The following is a 15,200-nucleotide window of genomic DNA, read 5'->3' on the forward strand; positions in this document are numbered from 1 at the left end:
GTGCTGACAGGCCAGCTGGTTGCTGCTTCTTGGCATGGGTAGAGAGGGTAAGTTATAAATGTCTTTCCCTCATTGTCTTCTTCCCAATAATTACTGGCCCAGCCAATAATTTCCACAAAACTTAAGAACTTCACACCCCTTTGTCAAATCTGGCTGAAATGAGCTAACAAGTTCAGAAGTTGCAGAGTGACAGACAGACAGACTGTATGGGTATATAAGTCTTGTTTTCTTTGGAAAATAGATTGGGGGGGCAGGCAAGCAAACTTGCAAGGTAGGTTTACAGGCTGTATGTATTAAATATGCCCCAACTCCAGAAGTATTGACCCAGCTTAACCCAATCTAAATCGGAGCTGCCACAGTCCCACCACACCCACAGGCATTCAGTGTTATCCCTTCCCTTCTACCGGCACTTGTGCCAAAAATCAACTTGGGGGAAAAAAAAAAAAAAAGCAGTTAGCATTTGGCGCAGGCAGCTCCGGAGCCAGCTCACTGCCTTGTCACATGGACACCGCTACCACGTAAAAGGAACGCGCAGGATTGTGGCAGACGCAGCTGCCATGGTGCTACACATTTGGTACTTAACAGTATACAGGATTGCCTAAAAGCACTTAATACGGGACACAGAGCCCAGAACCTCATTAGTACCATATCCAGTAATGTGCTGATGTTATAAAGAAGCACATATGCACTAATGTAGTTATTATTTTGAGAACAGAAACAAGAAAAAAAATTTCATCTGTGTCTGTGATAGCTCTGAGGTTGACAGTTTCAGCTGCATTCTGGACAAGATTTTTTTTTTTTTTTTTTAAGTAAGTGTCTAACCTTGTCTTCTTCCTAAAACTGTAGCCAAACCTATACCCTCAAGGAAAAAAAAAATAGCACTATAAGCAAACACAGGAATATTTAAACACAGACATCACCCAGTCCAGACTTCCTTTTGGGTAGACCATTGTCCTAAAGCAAATGAAAGGACCCATCTATTCTGTATCCTTCATGCAGAATTCCAAAGCCACAGAATAAACCACTGGCAACCCCACTGGTGACTGGGGAGAGATCAGGAGGGAGAAGGTAAAATAGAAGGTAGCATAGTGTAGTCAGAGTGGCTAATTTAAAGGGAGGGAGGTGTGAACAGCAGAACATAAGGCAAAACATCTTGGGAAGTAAATCCTGATGACATCTTATCTTGGCTGTACAACACAGTGAGTTTGGGGGAGAAATTTTTTTTATCTGCAATCATTTATGATCTCCCTTCCCCACTAATCAGAATACAGGCACACAATCATTGTTTATCAATGTATAATATAGATAGTATGATTATGCATTCATTAGATCTATTCATACCACCTATATAAAATACATTAAAGTAAGATTGCTTCACAGTATAACACACAGCTTTGTTTGATTTTTAAAACCCTAAAAGGAACCTTTGATGGAGGGTTTTTATAAAACCATTTTTTCCTAATGATCTATTTATTAATAACAGGAGTCACAACTTGATTTTTACCCAGTGGTGAAAATACAACAGCTGTTACACAGTTGCAAAACACTGTCCACTTACGCAGCATTAAATAATAAATAAAGCTCAAGACCTAGTACACGTTTTACTACGCAATCTACTTTAATGACATGAAACAACAAGAAGTTCCAAAGATTAACTGTGTGCTACATTATCAACCCTGTTCCATGATATTTGTACTTGTAAGTACTGTGCTGTAATATGAAGGAGGAAAGAAATTAACAATAACAAAGAATAATTTTAATTTAATCACATCATCGGGCACATATCCAGTGCACATATCGTTGCACTCACATTATCTAATAACAATTTTTTTTAAACAAATTTAAATCTGAGTTTAATAGAAACCCTTTCCTAATAACCTACACTGCTTCTTTTGTACTGCCTTTTTTAAGATGACCTACATTGCTTGGGAATAAAGGTGAAAAAAGTCACCACTGACTTGTGTGGTATAGTCTAACCCTTGTATATTGGCTTATAATTTAGTCGCATTATTCATCATCCTTTACAGTAACAGCCCTGCACAAAGTAATCAAAGTCACAGGTAAAACTGGCATTAGCTTCCCGAGATAGTGGATCAGACCTTGCAAGTTCTGAGACAGGAATAGGAACTGCACTAGAGACACCCCAAATGTAGATATAAAACTAGTAACAAAAGACCTTAATGTTGTTGATACATTTTTGGGGAAGTCAGACCCAGTGCAACTGACCTTCAAAAATGGAAGGAAAAAGCTAGCAGTGATCCATATGGAACAGTAATTTCAGCAAACTGGAACTTGATTTTGTTACAATTTTGTCACCACTGAGTGGTAAGCAGCAATGAATAATGTAAAAAAAAATAAATTAGGTGAATGTAGAGTTCCTCTAAACGTCAGAGTAATACAAATAAATTGCAGCCTCATATTTTAACAGAAAAAGTTTCTGCCTGTATCTTTAGCAATTTAATAACATATGAACAGTTTGAGATAGGTAGTCCAATGTAAAACTGAATAATCACAGCATTTAATCCATAAGCACACCTTTCTGGATGCCTTTTAGAAGTTATATTTTCATCTGTTTAAAAGAAAAAGTAAACCGTGTGGTTGAAAAAATTCTATAATCTGCATATGGAACATCAATGATGAAAACCCTCAGTGCATGTCATTGAGAGGAGGAAGTTCTTGTTCTTTTCGTTGTTGGGTTTTTTTTTTTTTTTTTAATGTCAGTATACCAGAGAAGTCATTTTAATTATATAATTACGGAAGATTTTGGAAGGTTTACACAAGACCCATAATTGGGCATAAGACATCACATCCTCTAGTTATATACACAGCAATCTGGTCTGGGTAACATTCTTTGCTCTGACCAATGTGTGCGAGGGGGGGCGGGGGAAGGAAGGGGAGGGAGAGGAGGGGGGAGGAATGGAGAATTAAAAATACTTCCTCAGATTAAATTTTCTTTACTTCATTTGCTTAAAATGTTTTGATTGCATAAAACGCACTAAAATATTTATCACGATGCACCTCTGTAGTTAAAATACCTTGTTCTCGATGTGATATCCTAGATACTCAAACAAAAGACATTCAGATGACAATGAAGGCTTTTTTTTTTTATTTTAAAAAGACATTTGTACATCTAAAACTGCACCACGGATCAGTCTCCTTTATCATGCCAGAGTTGTGACAGCCAATGCATAAAAAATTAAAATCCAATCCACCAGATAAGACATGCAAAATGTCTCCTCCAATCCCACCCCCATCTCGCCTTCAAAAAAAAAAAAAAAAAAAACCCAACCCTGCACATACGGAGCACACGCACACTCGCACCCCCAAGAGCCATCATTGGGGCGACAGTGCCAGGGCTGAGAGACCGCCACCCCCTCGCCCCCACCCCCGTACCCCAGCACTAGCGACCCCGCTCCGGGCTCCATTAGGGGAGGAATCCCACCTCGCCGCTTCCCCAGCCCCTCAGACAATGGTGCTTTTCCCCATCAGCTCCAAATTGTCAACATTTTTACGCTAGGCCCCGGCCCCACCGGCGCGGGCGGACCCGCCGGGCAGGGCTGAGGCGCGGGGGGCCGGAGCCCCCGTTCCGTTCCGGCCGGCTCGGGGCCACCGGGTGCCGCGGCGGGGGCGGGCGGGCGGGGGGGAGAGGGGGGCGGTGTGGCTGAGGTAAATAAATGGCCGACCGGCCGCGGCCCGCGCCCCCCCGCCGGGCGCTGTAACAGAAACCCGGGCGCCGAACTGCGCAGCAAACATTGCGCGGCGCGGCGGGCCGCGGAGGCTCGGCGAGACCCGGCCGCCGCCCCCGGACACCATTTCGCCGACGGCGGCGGGGAAGGTGTCGGCGCAAGTTGCCCGGCACCAGCCCCCCCCCCCCCCCCCCGCCCCGCAGCCCCCCGGGCGCCGCTCCCCCCGCGCCCCGCGGCTTCCCGCGTCACCTAGCCCCTCCGCCGGCCCGGGGGCCCAGCCCGCCGCTCCCCGCGGGGAGGCACCGGCTCTCCCGGGCGAAGGCGGCTCGCCTCCCCGCAGCCCCCGGGGACGGGGCGGGGGGTTCGGGGGGGCGTTCGCCCCGTTCCGTCCCGAGGGGCCGGCGGCGATCGGCTCCCCCCTCCCCGGCGGGCGTGGGAGCGCGGCCGGGGAAGGGGCCGAGCCCCCGCCTCCCTCCCGCTCGGCGGCAGGGCCCAGCGGCCCCCAGTCGGGGCAGAGCCCAAGCCAAACAAAGCGCGGCCTGAGCGGGAGCCAAGGGTGAAGCAGCCTGGGCTTTTCCTGCCGGTGCCCGGCCGGGCGCGGCGGGGCCCTGCGCCGCCGGCGAACCCCGCGCAGGCCCCCGCTCGGCGCGGCGGCGCCTGGCTTACCCCGATCCCCGGCGGCGGCGGCGGCGTTGTTCCTCTCCTGCTGCTGCTGCACCGGGCGCGGCCTGGACACTCGCCTGGGTCTCCTGTTGGCGGCTCGGACCGAGTTCATTTGCCGACTCGTGTGGGTGGCGGGAGGGGAGGGGGGGAATCCTCCGGCAACCGGTGCCTCGTCGGGGAGGGGGGGAAGGAGGGAGCCCCGGGGCGGCCGCCTCGCAGCAGCGGGCAGCAGGGAAGGAGGGGGGGTCTCCAGGCGCGGGTCCCGCCGCCGCTGCCTCCTCGCCGGCTCGCTCGAGAGGCAGAGGAGCCGCCGGCCGCTGGCTCTCCCGAGCGCTGGCTGTGGGGGACGTTCGCGCCGTGGCCCCCCTCCCCGGCCCCCCCGAAAATCCCTCTCTTAAAGGAGCCCCGCGGTCCTGCCCGTCTCAAGCCCGTCGCTGCTCCGTGGCAGGAGGAGCCATTGACACTGCCAGAGACACACACTCGCGGGGAGGCAGCCGCGGGCGGCCGCGCTCCGCCAATCGCCGCCTCCCACACAGCCAGCCGGCGGCGGCGTGGCCAATCCCCGCGCCGCTTCTATGGGGCGCGGGGTGGGGAGGGGCGGGCGAGCGGCGCGGCGCGGGGTGGGGTGGCGGAGCAGGATATAAGGGTCGGGGCGCGGGCGCGGGGGGGGTGGCGGCCGCGCGGGGGTCGGGCCGCGCTGCGCCGTGCGAGCGGTCATGGCGGGCGCCGCCGCCGCTGCGGCGTGAGGAGAGGGCGCGGGAGTCAGGCGCGGGGCCCGGGCCTGGTGGGGCGGCCCAGCTCAGCCCCGTCCCGTCCCACCGGATCCGCCTGAGGCCGGTGGGCCAGGGAGGGCGCGGGCCGGCCGGCACGGCGGCGGGAGTAGGCTCCGTGAGGGCGCCCTGGGTGCCTGTCACCGGCCGGCCCGCACCACGGGTGCCGCCGGGACCTCCGCGGAGCCTGCCTGCGGGCAGCCAGGTGGGAGCGCAGCAGGAGAGAGGCAGTTTGGAGGGGCCCAGGTGCCCGTAGCCCTCCGCTGAGGCCATGTGTGACATGGGAGCGAGGGAGGCTGGCGGCGGCTGCCGAAAATGCCTTGTTGTGTGTGCTGTGTGCCTCGGTAACCCCGCCTTGGGTGTGGGCTTAGCTGTGGTGCGGCTTGGGCTGGGGGTGCCGTCTTATTTCGGTTTCCATGTACTGGCTGCTTATTTCCTGACTGGTTGTTAACAGCTTTTTCACTCAGGGAATGTATCTATTCCTTGGTCAGCGCGCACGCTTGCGTTTGCATTACCTTGTGCTAATACAACAGTATGCTATTTATCTTGGGCTGGCAGTTTAGACAGTGTATGAGGCTTCTTCTGTGTTACTGTATTTGTCATGTTGGTGCTCAGCCGGTGGCCTGAGAGCAGAAAAAAATCTGATTGAAGTTAGTTGTGCTTTTTTTTCCTTTCCAGAAATCACTTAATAAAATGGATGGCAGAAACCAAGCAGTAAGGAAGATATCTTCTTTTTGCAGGGTTGCTCAGGAGTCTACTTCTAATGCTGCAAAGGTGGGTTTGTGTGTACTCCTACTTAAACTGAGCACTTGGAGTCTGCGGAACCAGGGCCCGTGTCTGTGCCTGAAACGCAAAAGTGTGTTATCTGGTCTAAAATGTAAATAAATGGTTGTAATTAAAAACACATTATGCAGGAGCTTTTTCAAAGCTGACAAATGAAGGTATAATATAACTTTAGGGAATGACAACTTTAAAAAAAATACAAGCTTTAAAAACACTTATACTTGTGCTTCTAAAGTAAATGATGGTGAAATTGTACTTTTAAAGTTCCTGTCAGACCAGAAAACTTACAGTAGTTGTTAAGGCGCATTTCTTAGACTTAGCATTTTGTTGCCTTGAGGAATGACTGGAGAAGCAGTGGAGGATTGTTTTCCATGGCTGAGAAAAGTAATTCTTGCTACCTTCTCCAATAGTAGGGGAAGAAATAATAAAGTTAAGCTCTTGTGAAAAGAACTTCATAGGGAAAGAGAATAAATGTCACTCTTTGGGGCTGATTTCTGTCCTAACAATTACCAGGCCAGTGTACTAAACATTCAGTAGAGCTATGCAACTACATGTACATATCAAAAATATTTTTTCTGCTGATAGCAGCATTGTGAAATTGTGCTTTAACTCTTGAATGGGAAGAATGACTATACCCAAGAACTGTGCTGAACTTACTGTGACATGGTTAAGGATTTTCACATCATTAAAAACCTATAATTTTTAAAATACAGTATTGTAATAGTTTAACTGCATTTCTGTTCAGCTGTTCTAGTTGTGCTTTCTTCACCAAGATCTAGCGAATAAATTCTTAGTCTTGCAAGGTTACCTGAAATTGCTCAATATCAGTGTACTCCAAACTTTCAGTACTCTGTCTAAATGTTTGAAAACCTGTTCAAGGGTTAAGATGGATGACCAGCTAGTTTTCACCTAAAGCATATAAGAATCTAAAGCTTCTGATATTAGAATAAAACTATATTGAGAACTTGAATCAGAGCAGGCTTTAGACTTTCTTAAAAAGTCTTGAACTAGTTTGAAACCCAATGATCTCTTGGCCTAAAAAACATTTTTTGTAATTGTCTTAAGGTGTTAACTTGTGTTAGGGACATGATGGTGATAGTCTGGCGAAGCCTACTGTAAATGGGAAGAATGTGAGTCTGTTATAAGCAGGTTCAATATGTAGTCTCAGTGACTTAGACAATGTGCATTGTGGGCAATCTATAGAAGGTTATGTAGGAGTTTGTGAAGAATGCTCTGAGTTGATACGATGAGAAGGTCGTATGCTGAGTAAGACAAACTTGATGAAGTTACTAAATAAATCACTGGTGCTAAAAGTGATACCTGTAAAAGTGATACCTGTAAGCATTCATTGGTAGCTTACAAGGCATGGAGTAGAGAAATAGTTACAGTGTTCTCATCAAATATTCTTGGCTGTGCTTTAGAAGGCCAGACATTAGAAAGCCTGAAAACTCATCAAAACAGTTTTGACTAGAACTCTCTATCTCTTCTCATAACAAAATTAAATCTATCCTATCTGATTTGTGACAACTAGGCCTTGATCATCAGAATTTCAGTTTTGTAGGTCAATCTTTAAAATGTTACAGTTGGCCATCCTGTGCCTCCATTGCTGCTGTTTAGCCTCTGAGAGGAAAAACACTGTTCTGTGAAAATGACACTGAAAGTCCAAACTAATATTAAGGCTTCATTGTATTGACCACTGTGGAAATGCTTTAAGCCATCCTGTATGATGTGCTAATAAACCATTACTGAATGTGGGTACAGTTTATACTGGCAAGATAATTTTGCCTTTGTCAAGACAGCTTTTTCTTCATTTAAATTGGGAAGAGAGGGAATGGAGAGTAGAACTAAACTATACTGTGATTCTTTTTTTTTTTTGCATAATAGTCTACAATGTAAATGCTTGCTAGACTGGTAATGTTGGCCACAAATCACCTTTTGGTGACCCACGAACAAATTCGCATTAGGAACAGAAAGGCATAAGACCTGGGTGAAGAGTTTACTTGGACCATTTACAGCATGAGAAGTTTGGGCAGAGTTGTCAAGTGCTAGCTCATCATATGAGACTATCTTCTAAGCTGCACTGAATTTCAAGTGTATGTGTATTTACATGTTAATGACATTTGGTTCTCTGTATGTACATGAAGAGTTGGCTGCTGCTTTGAAGAGGTGACCTTCCTTCCTGCATGGAGGTGGGGATGCCGCAGAGTGCTTAGTGATAATAACAGTAACTTGTTAATTATGTGTTTACATAGAATAGTTAGAGCTTTGTAGCTAATGAGGCAGCTTCATAGAGAGAAGTAGTGCCAGTTGTAGCGAAGGAAATACTGATACAGGGCTTCCTATTTGTTTGTGAGGGTGTAGTGCAGCACAGAAGAGTGACTTTGATTCAGCTGACTTGCTCTAAAGTGAAGATGACGGTTAAAACAACTTGAAGATCTGATCAAGGTAGTGGAACAGTTAAGTGTTCCTTTTCTAGAATCCCAGTAGAGAATAGATGAGAGACTAGAGATGGTGAGGCCACAGAATAAGCAGGATTGGGAAATGGGTGTGGGGCAGTGTAAACTTCAGTCAGCAAGGCTGATTCAGGCCAGCGTGAGCTGCAGGAATCGCCACTATTTTATTCCCTTTAATGTACACATCTACTAGCAACCTGAAAAGCTTTGCTTCAGAGACTGTTAGAAATTCTTTGAATGTGGGACAGATTCATGTAAGTTGTTATGATCCTTACTTGCCCTGAGGATGTGAGTATTGCTTTAACAGTTGATCAAAACAAGTCTAGGATAATAGATTTCAATGAAGGGTGATCTGTGGATTACTTCTAAGGGGTTCACAAAACAAGTAAGAACAGATTTAAACTTGTATATGACAGCCTAAAGCTCTATTTAAAAATTGTTTGGAAACTGCAAATTGAAAAAAAACCACTGAATTGCTGGCTTGCAATTAAGTGGAAAATGCCCAGTATTCTCACTAGCTTTTGCTTCCTAATATATGTGAGAGAACAAGAAATATTTTGAGAGCGCTGTTGCAGTTTGTTACACAGAGCCCACTGCAGAGCCTTTAGCTACAGCTTGTGGATTTGAACAAGAAATACCAGAAGTCCAGTTTTTATCATGCTTTTTAATTGGTTCAGATGGCTTTGCAAAGGAGCAACATGTCTGTCCCTCTCCTTACAGATGAAAGTGAAGCAAAAAGGGCTGAAATGACTTGCCCAAGAGCATTTACAGGCTATTAACAGGGCCAGGAATAGAACCCAAGGTACAGGAGTCCTTATCTAAGGCTTTCTCTAGTGTCATATTAATGCTTTCAGAAGCATAAGACTTTTGCCTATTATTTCGAACCATCTCGTAAGCTGTTAATATATCCCTGGACTGAAAATACTGCGTTGAAGATTTGAGACTGGCCCAGTGTAGACTACTGACTTCACATGCTTTAAACATAGAGGATTGTTTCTTATAAGCTTGGGAGAAGTGAGCTTTTCAGAAATAGTTAGTGATACCTAGAACTGGTTGAACCTGCTTGCTCTGCAGCTCAAAAATATTAATGCCGTTTTGTTGCAATTTCTCTGACCCTCAGTGCCTCTTAGTTGTGTTTTACATCCCATCTAATGCAGCTAAATTTTCCCACTCTTAGAGAAAAAGACTCTTAAATCTACCGTACATTTACCTGGAATTCATGTCTCCTGAAATGTAGCTTGATGTTAGCTGACCTTAGTGGGTTGCCTTCTGGGTGAATGTCTGTGGCTGGGATGTTCTCTGTTGCTGTACCAACCTGGCTTCTGCAGGAAGAATAAAAGACCTTGGGGTGGGGAAATATGTGTTATTTCCTATAAGCTGCCATGACTGTTGCAATATGTTTAACGTGTTAATTTTGATTCTGCCCTAACAAAAGCTCTCTGGAAGCCTGAATGGTACTTCAGTTCTCATTAATGTTTTTTAATAAAAGTAACCACTGAAAAAAGTCCTGGAGGGGTGGTGTGTGAGTTTTAAAGCATTATCGGCTGTCCTGGTAGAAGTTTTATAACCAAATAGGTATATACAAATCACCTGCCTTCTGGATTTTTTGGGAGTATTTTCAGGGGAGGGAGAGGAGGTCTGAAGCTCTTTCCATCTGAGGGATGTCAGCTGATGGGAAAAGCACCCAGTTTTATATTGTTGGGTCACTAGCAAGGAGGGAGGCATGGCGGGGGTGGGGGTGATCCTGTGGGCTGCTGCCACAGAGTTCTGGGTGCTGGCCCCTGGCAGGGCTGCTGCACAGGGATTAACCCATTGGCCCTTGAGGGTCAGAAGCAGGCTTGCAGCGGCGCTGGGTACCATGCTCACTTGTGCAGCTTGATGTGCTGTATATGGGATGACATGGGAAATGGGCTCAATAGCTACCTTTGTGTCAATGAAATTTTGAGAAAATGGTATGTTCAATCCCAGCTATAAATCAGGAGTGTAAGAGGTCTGGAACTCAGAGTGAAAGGAGCAACAGCTTATACTAGAATGACAATTTTAAGATAGCATTGGGGCAGAGATGTCACTGTGCAGACCAGCCTACAGTCAATGACAGGGATTTATGCTGAGGTGGTAGAGCAGATGACACTGCTGCATGTGAAGGTGGAACTGTCTCGAGCATCCAATCTACACTTTCAGCCTTGTTTTTCCAGTGATACCCACTGCCCTCCACTGAAGTCCCCAAGCTTGGTCCTCTGGATTGTGCTGAATTTAGATGTTTCAGATAGCCTGAACTGACACAAAGCTTCATTGCTAAAATTAATTAAAATACTTTGGGTATAAATCATAATTTTATGGGTGGCCTGTCAAAATAGCATGATTCTCCCGAATGGTCTCTCTAGACACTTAGTATAATACTGAGATAATATTTTGACTTGGTGGTTGTCATTCATTCAAGGTTTGCTTCTCACTACTCCTTTTCAAGCATGCATGTACAGAGATAAAAAACCATGGGCTACACCTTATACTTGTAGTTCTTCTTAAGTCTGTGGCTCAGATTTAAGAAATTTCCCTAGATCTTGCTGTTAGTTTCTCGTTTCAGATTTATCTTGGACTCAGTTTTTATTTCTTGGGGTCTTGCTTTTGTTTTGCTCATTGCATCAGCAATGTGTCCATGACAGGTTCTGTCTTTAGAGCTGGGGTTTTCCTGCCCCCAAATATGGCTGGTATGTCTGTTGTTTATGTTGCCTTGGAGAAGATACAGCCTGAACAAATCTTTCAACATAATGAATTGAGTCAGGTGAGATGGTTTACAAGAAGTACCTCCAATACCACCAACTGGAAAAATCAATCATTTAATACCAGGAGGCTGGAGTTGTATGAGGGCTTGCTTCAAGATTTAGACCTACCAAAATTTTAAAAAAAGGCTTCTTTAGGGAAGTTTTTGCTGGTTTGGGGGATAGTTCTCCCCCCAAAAATCTCTCAGTGGGACTCTGAGCTCCCAATTTTTATAAAGCACTTATGCTCCCTGATGCTTATCCAAGACAGGCCTAGAGTGGCAGGAACAGTTAAGGACACTTTGCTTCATCTTCATTTATGAGCAGCTAAATCTGCAATGAGCACTGGAAATCCCAATCTTCATTTTCAATGTGTCAAACTGTTGGCAGTGTTGTAGAGCATCCAAAGGGTGCTTCTTAAATGGGATTTGGTATGTCCGTTCAGAGGAGGGTCAGTGGTGAGAAGTGATACTTCTTTCAGTCCTGGAGACAAGAAACTGGAAGTGTCTGTAGTCTCACCATCAGCACGTGAATACATGTGGTACAATTGCCTTCACTTCAAATCTTGAGAGCAGGTGGGTGTGGGCGCTATTGGTATTATTTAATTTTACCCTACCAACAACTGATTTTGTTTACTGGTGGGAACAAGTTCTTCATGCTAAAAAGGGAGAATATGAGGAATATTAGAGTTTTTCACTTTGCTGCCTGGTAGACCAATGTAATTTTAAATGTCCTGCTCCAAAACTGTATTCTTTTCTACAGAGGAGTTCTTTAAATATAGAAAGGTGGTGAAATTAATTTCCATGAACCCACCCGGGAAAAAAAAAAAGGTGTAGCATGTCATATGTGTATGTCTTGCTAGTTTGCTCCTTCTCTAGGTTAGGTAGCTTGAAGAGAGGAGTCTATGTCCTTTTTCTTCCATCTTGCTGTCCCAGTTGGATCTCTCGGTCATGGTTTATCTGATGAGTGTGTGGGAGGGAAAGTCTAGTTATCCTTATGACTGTAAGATATTTCCCCAGAAAGGGTTTTTGAATGTCGTGAAGAGCGTTTTGCAGTTAGGGTCTGAACTGTCATTGCCATTAAGAAGCGATCCTGCTCTTCACAGGCGTCTTTTTGCTGCCCCTACCCTGTCCCCTGTTCTGCCAACTAGCATTTATGCAGCAGCACAGTTAGGCAGATCAAGGAGGTAATGCGACTGAAAACTAATCCAGCTGAAAGTGCAGCTATTTTTCAGGCACATGTGCAAGTATTAGTGCAGAGAAGTGTTGGGAAAGGATGGCCCCTGTGTGGTGAAGGAAGCTTGCATACAGACTGGCTTACTGTGATCCTGGAAGCATGCTTTTAGCACTTCGCTGGGCCTTCGGGTGAAAGTCACCTTTAATTAGATACGTTTTACTGGAATGCTCTCATACATAGCTGCTCTGCTTTAGGATCTGTTTGGACTGCTGATGAAGCACCACATTATGTTTCTTGATGGAGCTATCCATTTAAGCAGGTGGCAGCATGTACTTAGAAGATGACCAACTTAGGATCATACAGTATAGATGTTAAGCTACGTAATGATTTTAAGCAGTTCATTTCTCTTTATTGCCACGTGGTGGTGATGTTGGTTGTTGCCTTCAAGGCGCTTTGGACTTCCACTGCTGAGGGTAAGTGGCAGCTAAATTGGCAAGGAATGTCTTGCAGGTCAATACCTATGATGACTCTTTCCAGTGCTGCATGGTTTTTCCAGTTATCCACATGGTGGGGACGTTTGTGCTCCTATTTGTATTCCATTGTACATGTAAACATTTCTATAGCTCAGCAGGGTCAGCTAATCAACAGCAGAAAGTATTTTGCTAAGGATAACTTTGACAAAATACAATAGATTTTCAGGGTAGCATGCTGCAGGTATCTCCAGTTGAATCCTTGCTCAGCTGTCATCCTCAATTATTCTAGATCTAGCAGGTTTTCCTATCCCATCGTTACTACATCAGTCAAAGGCTTGGTTGTGATCTTTTTGTCTTCCCAATGACCCTCTTTCTCTGGTGAGATCTGAACTCTGTCCTCTTGTCCTCAGTGGGTCAGCTCTCCTCTTCTCCGTACATACTGTTCTTGATGCCTTTCGCTAAGGTGTTGCTGGTTGAAGCACAGTCCTTTAATCTCTGTCTATCTTAAGACTCTGGGACTCTGAGTAAAGGCTGTTTTGTGTGGAATATTGATTTGTTTCACTTTCAGGGTGACAGTCTTTGTTAATGAGTCTTGAATGTTTATTTGCCACTAACTAGCTAATCTGGAGGTGATGGGTGTTTATGCTTGCCAAGGTGAGTGGTGGAGTGGTAGGTTGCGTCCCTGGAAGACTCAAGGATTTTGCAGTTGAAGAGAACTGAGTGCTTGCATTGCTTCCCTAGCAGAGTGTGTGGTATGTGCCCTATAGGTGTGTATTCTCTGGTCTTGACTATATGTCACCCGGCATGTGAGCATAAATACCAAAAGATATGTGACCTTTTCATTATGCAAAGGACATAAAAACAGGAATTCACCCAAATTAACTGATAAAGAGTAACTGTGTTGTATGTGGAAAATTCTCTCCTCTCTCTCAGTTGCCTATAACTAATGTCTTGGTATCTCATCAGTTTTATGCTGACAAGCGGAGATGGAGAAGAGATCATCCATTCAGAAGAATGTGTGTGGAAATGAGATCAATAGCACTGTAAAATCCTCTCCACTGACTATTGGTGATGAGCATCAGTGTGATCCAGGCCTTGAAGAAATTTATATAGTATAAGTAAATGCATATTCACTGTAAGGACAGCTTACAAAACACCTGGTTTAAATATGTTAAATAAAGTCTGTTTTTCCTCCGCTTGTCTGTGTCCAGTACTACAAATTCAGATTTACTGAGTCACTGAAAGTCTTGCCACTTCTCATTCTTCAGCTTAAGTTTTTATGGTTTTCTTGACAGCAAAGTAGGAGAGGAAAATGGAAAATCGAGATTATCATGTATTTTCAAGTCTCGGCTAAGATGAGAAGGAAAACTTGAGTAAAACAAGAACTAGCCTAATATTTTAGAGAATTTTCTTACTAGGAATGGGATCAAGAGAAGTGATGTGTCTGCTGTTTTGTGTATACATGTCCTTGACAGTCACTGCAAGTGCATGTTCGAGATAGGTAGATTGGCTGTTACTCTAGAAGTTTATAAATGTTCAATCTTTATTGTTCGTTTTGTAATCTTCATTTCTTAACAGCTGATCTTTGTCTTCCTTTTTTTATCAAACTGGTGATCTTATTACTGTGTGTGATTAAGTGGATGACTTTGTCTTGTAATGTTGCTTGGCAAAACCAGGCACATTTTGATGCAAGATGGCTTTTTTTAGATTTACATCTGTGTAGATAGCATTACTTCTTGTGAACCACTTTCAGTATGGACTAGCATAATATTTGTTCACAACAAAAAAATGGAGTCAGGCATTTTACTTCATTTTTTTCAGTGATATGTGATGCAGAAAACAACTGAGGAGAAGGAAAAGCATCAAATCCAATTTTCTTTATATAAACTATGTTCCAACATGACATTAGTTGCAGTATCAATGTTGGGCAGTGCTATGCTGTGGCAGCCCAGTGCCGGGATTTCGCATAGCTCTGAACACGTTTGGGTGGATAGGGGAGGTCCAGCTATCACAATCAGAGTTTCCACAGCCTGCGTGAGTGTCTTGACAGCTAACTATGTTCTGTTGCAAGACACTGTGTTGGACTATGTATATGTAATATTTCTATACTCAATGTGTGAGGTGTGGGAGAAAGAAGGTAGCAGTCTGATTTATGAGTCAAATTTTTTGGAGGTGTGGAAGAATAGTCAGTGAAGGAACATAAAAAGATTAAGATTGGGGAATGGAATGATTGGCGTTGGTTTTAATTAGAATCATCCTGTTCATCACTCATATTGTGAGATAAAAGGAGAAAAATATCCATTACTATGGCACACTCAGAGGGGAAATATTTGTATTATAGTTAGTGAGCAATTCTAATTGACCTGCCAAATATAATTGAATTGAAATACAGACCTTATTCCAACAATATTTCACTTACTGTAGTGTATGAGAGAGA

The 15,200-nt window shown here is 44.8% G+C and overlaps 1 protein-coding gene across 2 annotated transcripts in view; it reads right to left on the bottom strand.

Moving 5' to 3' along the window:
• FBXO11 (F-box protein 11) overlaps positions 1-4,796 on the bottom strand; it is a 79,170-nt gene extending 74,374 nt beyond the window's left edge. For both annotated transcript variants that reach the window (XM_075496587.1, XM_075496586.1), the window contains exon 1: positions 4,353-4,796. In XM_075496587.1, the coding sequence (XP_075352702.1) occupies positions 4,353-4,461 (109 nt within the window). In that variant the 5' untranslated portion in view covers positions 4,462-4,796. The remainder of the gene's footprint in view (positions 1-4,352) is intronic.
• Positions 4,797-15,200: the final 10,404 nt, after the last annotated feature.

The sequence above is a fragment of the Mycteria americana genome, chromosome 3, assembly GCF_035582795.1.
Source record: "Mycteria americana isolate JAX WOST 10 ecotype Jacksonville Zoo and Gardens chromosome 3, USCA_MyAme_1.0, whole genome shotgun sequence".
NCBI classification, from domain to species: domain Eukaryota; kingdom Metazoa; phylum Chordata; class Aves; order Ciconiiformes; family Ciconiidae; genus Mycteria; species Mycteria americana.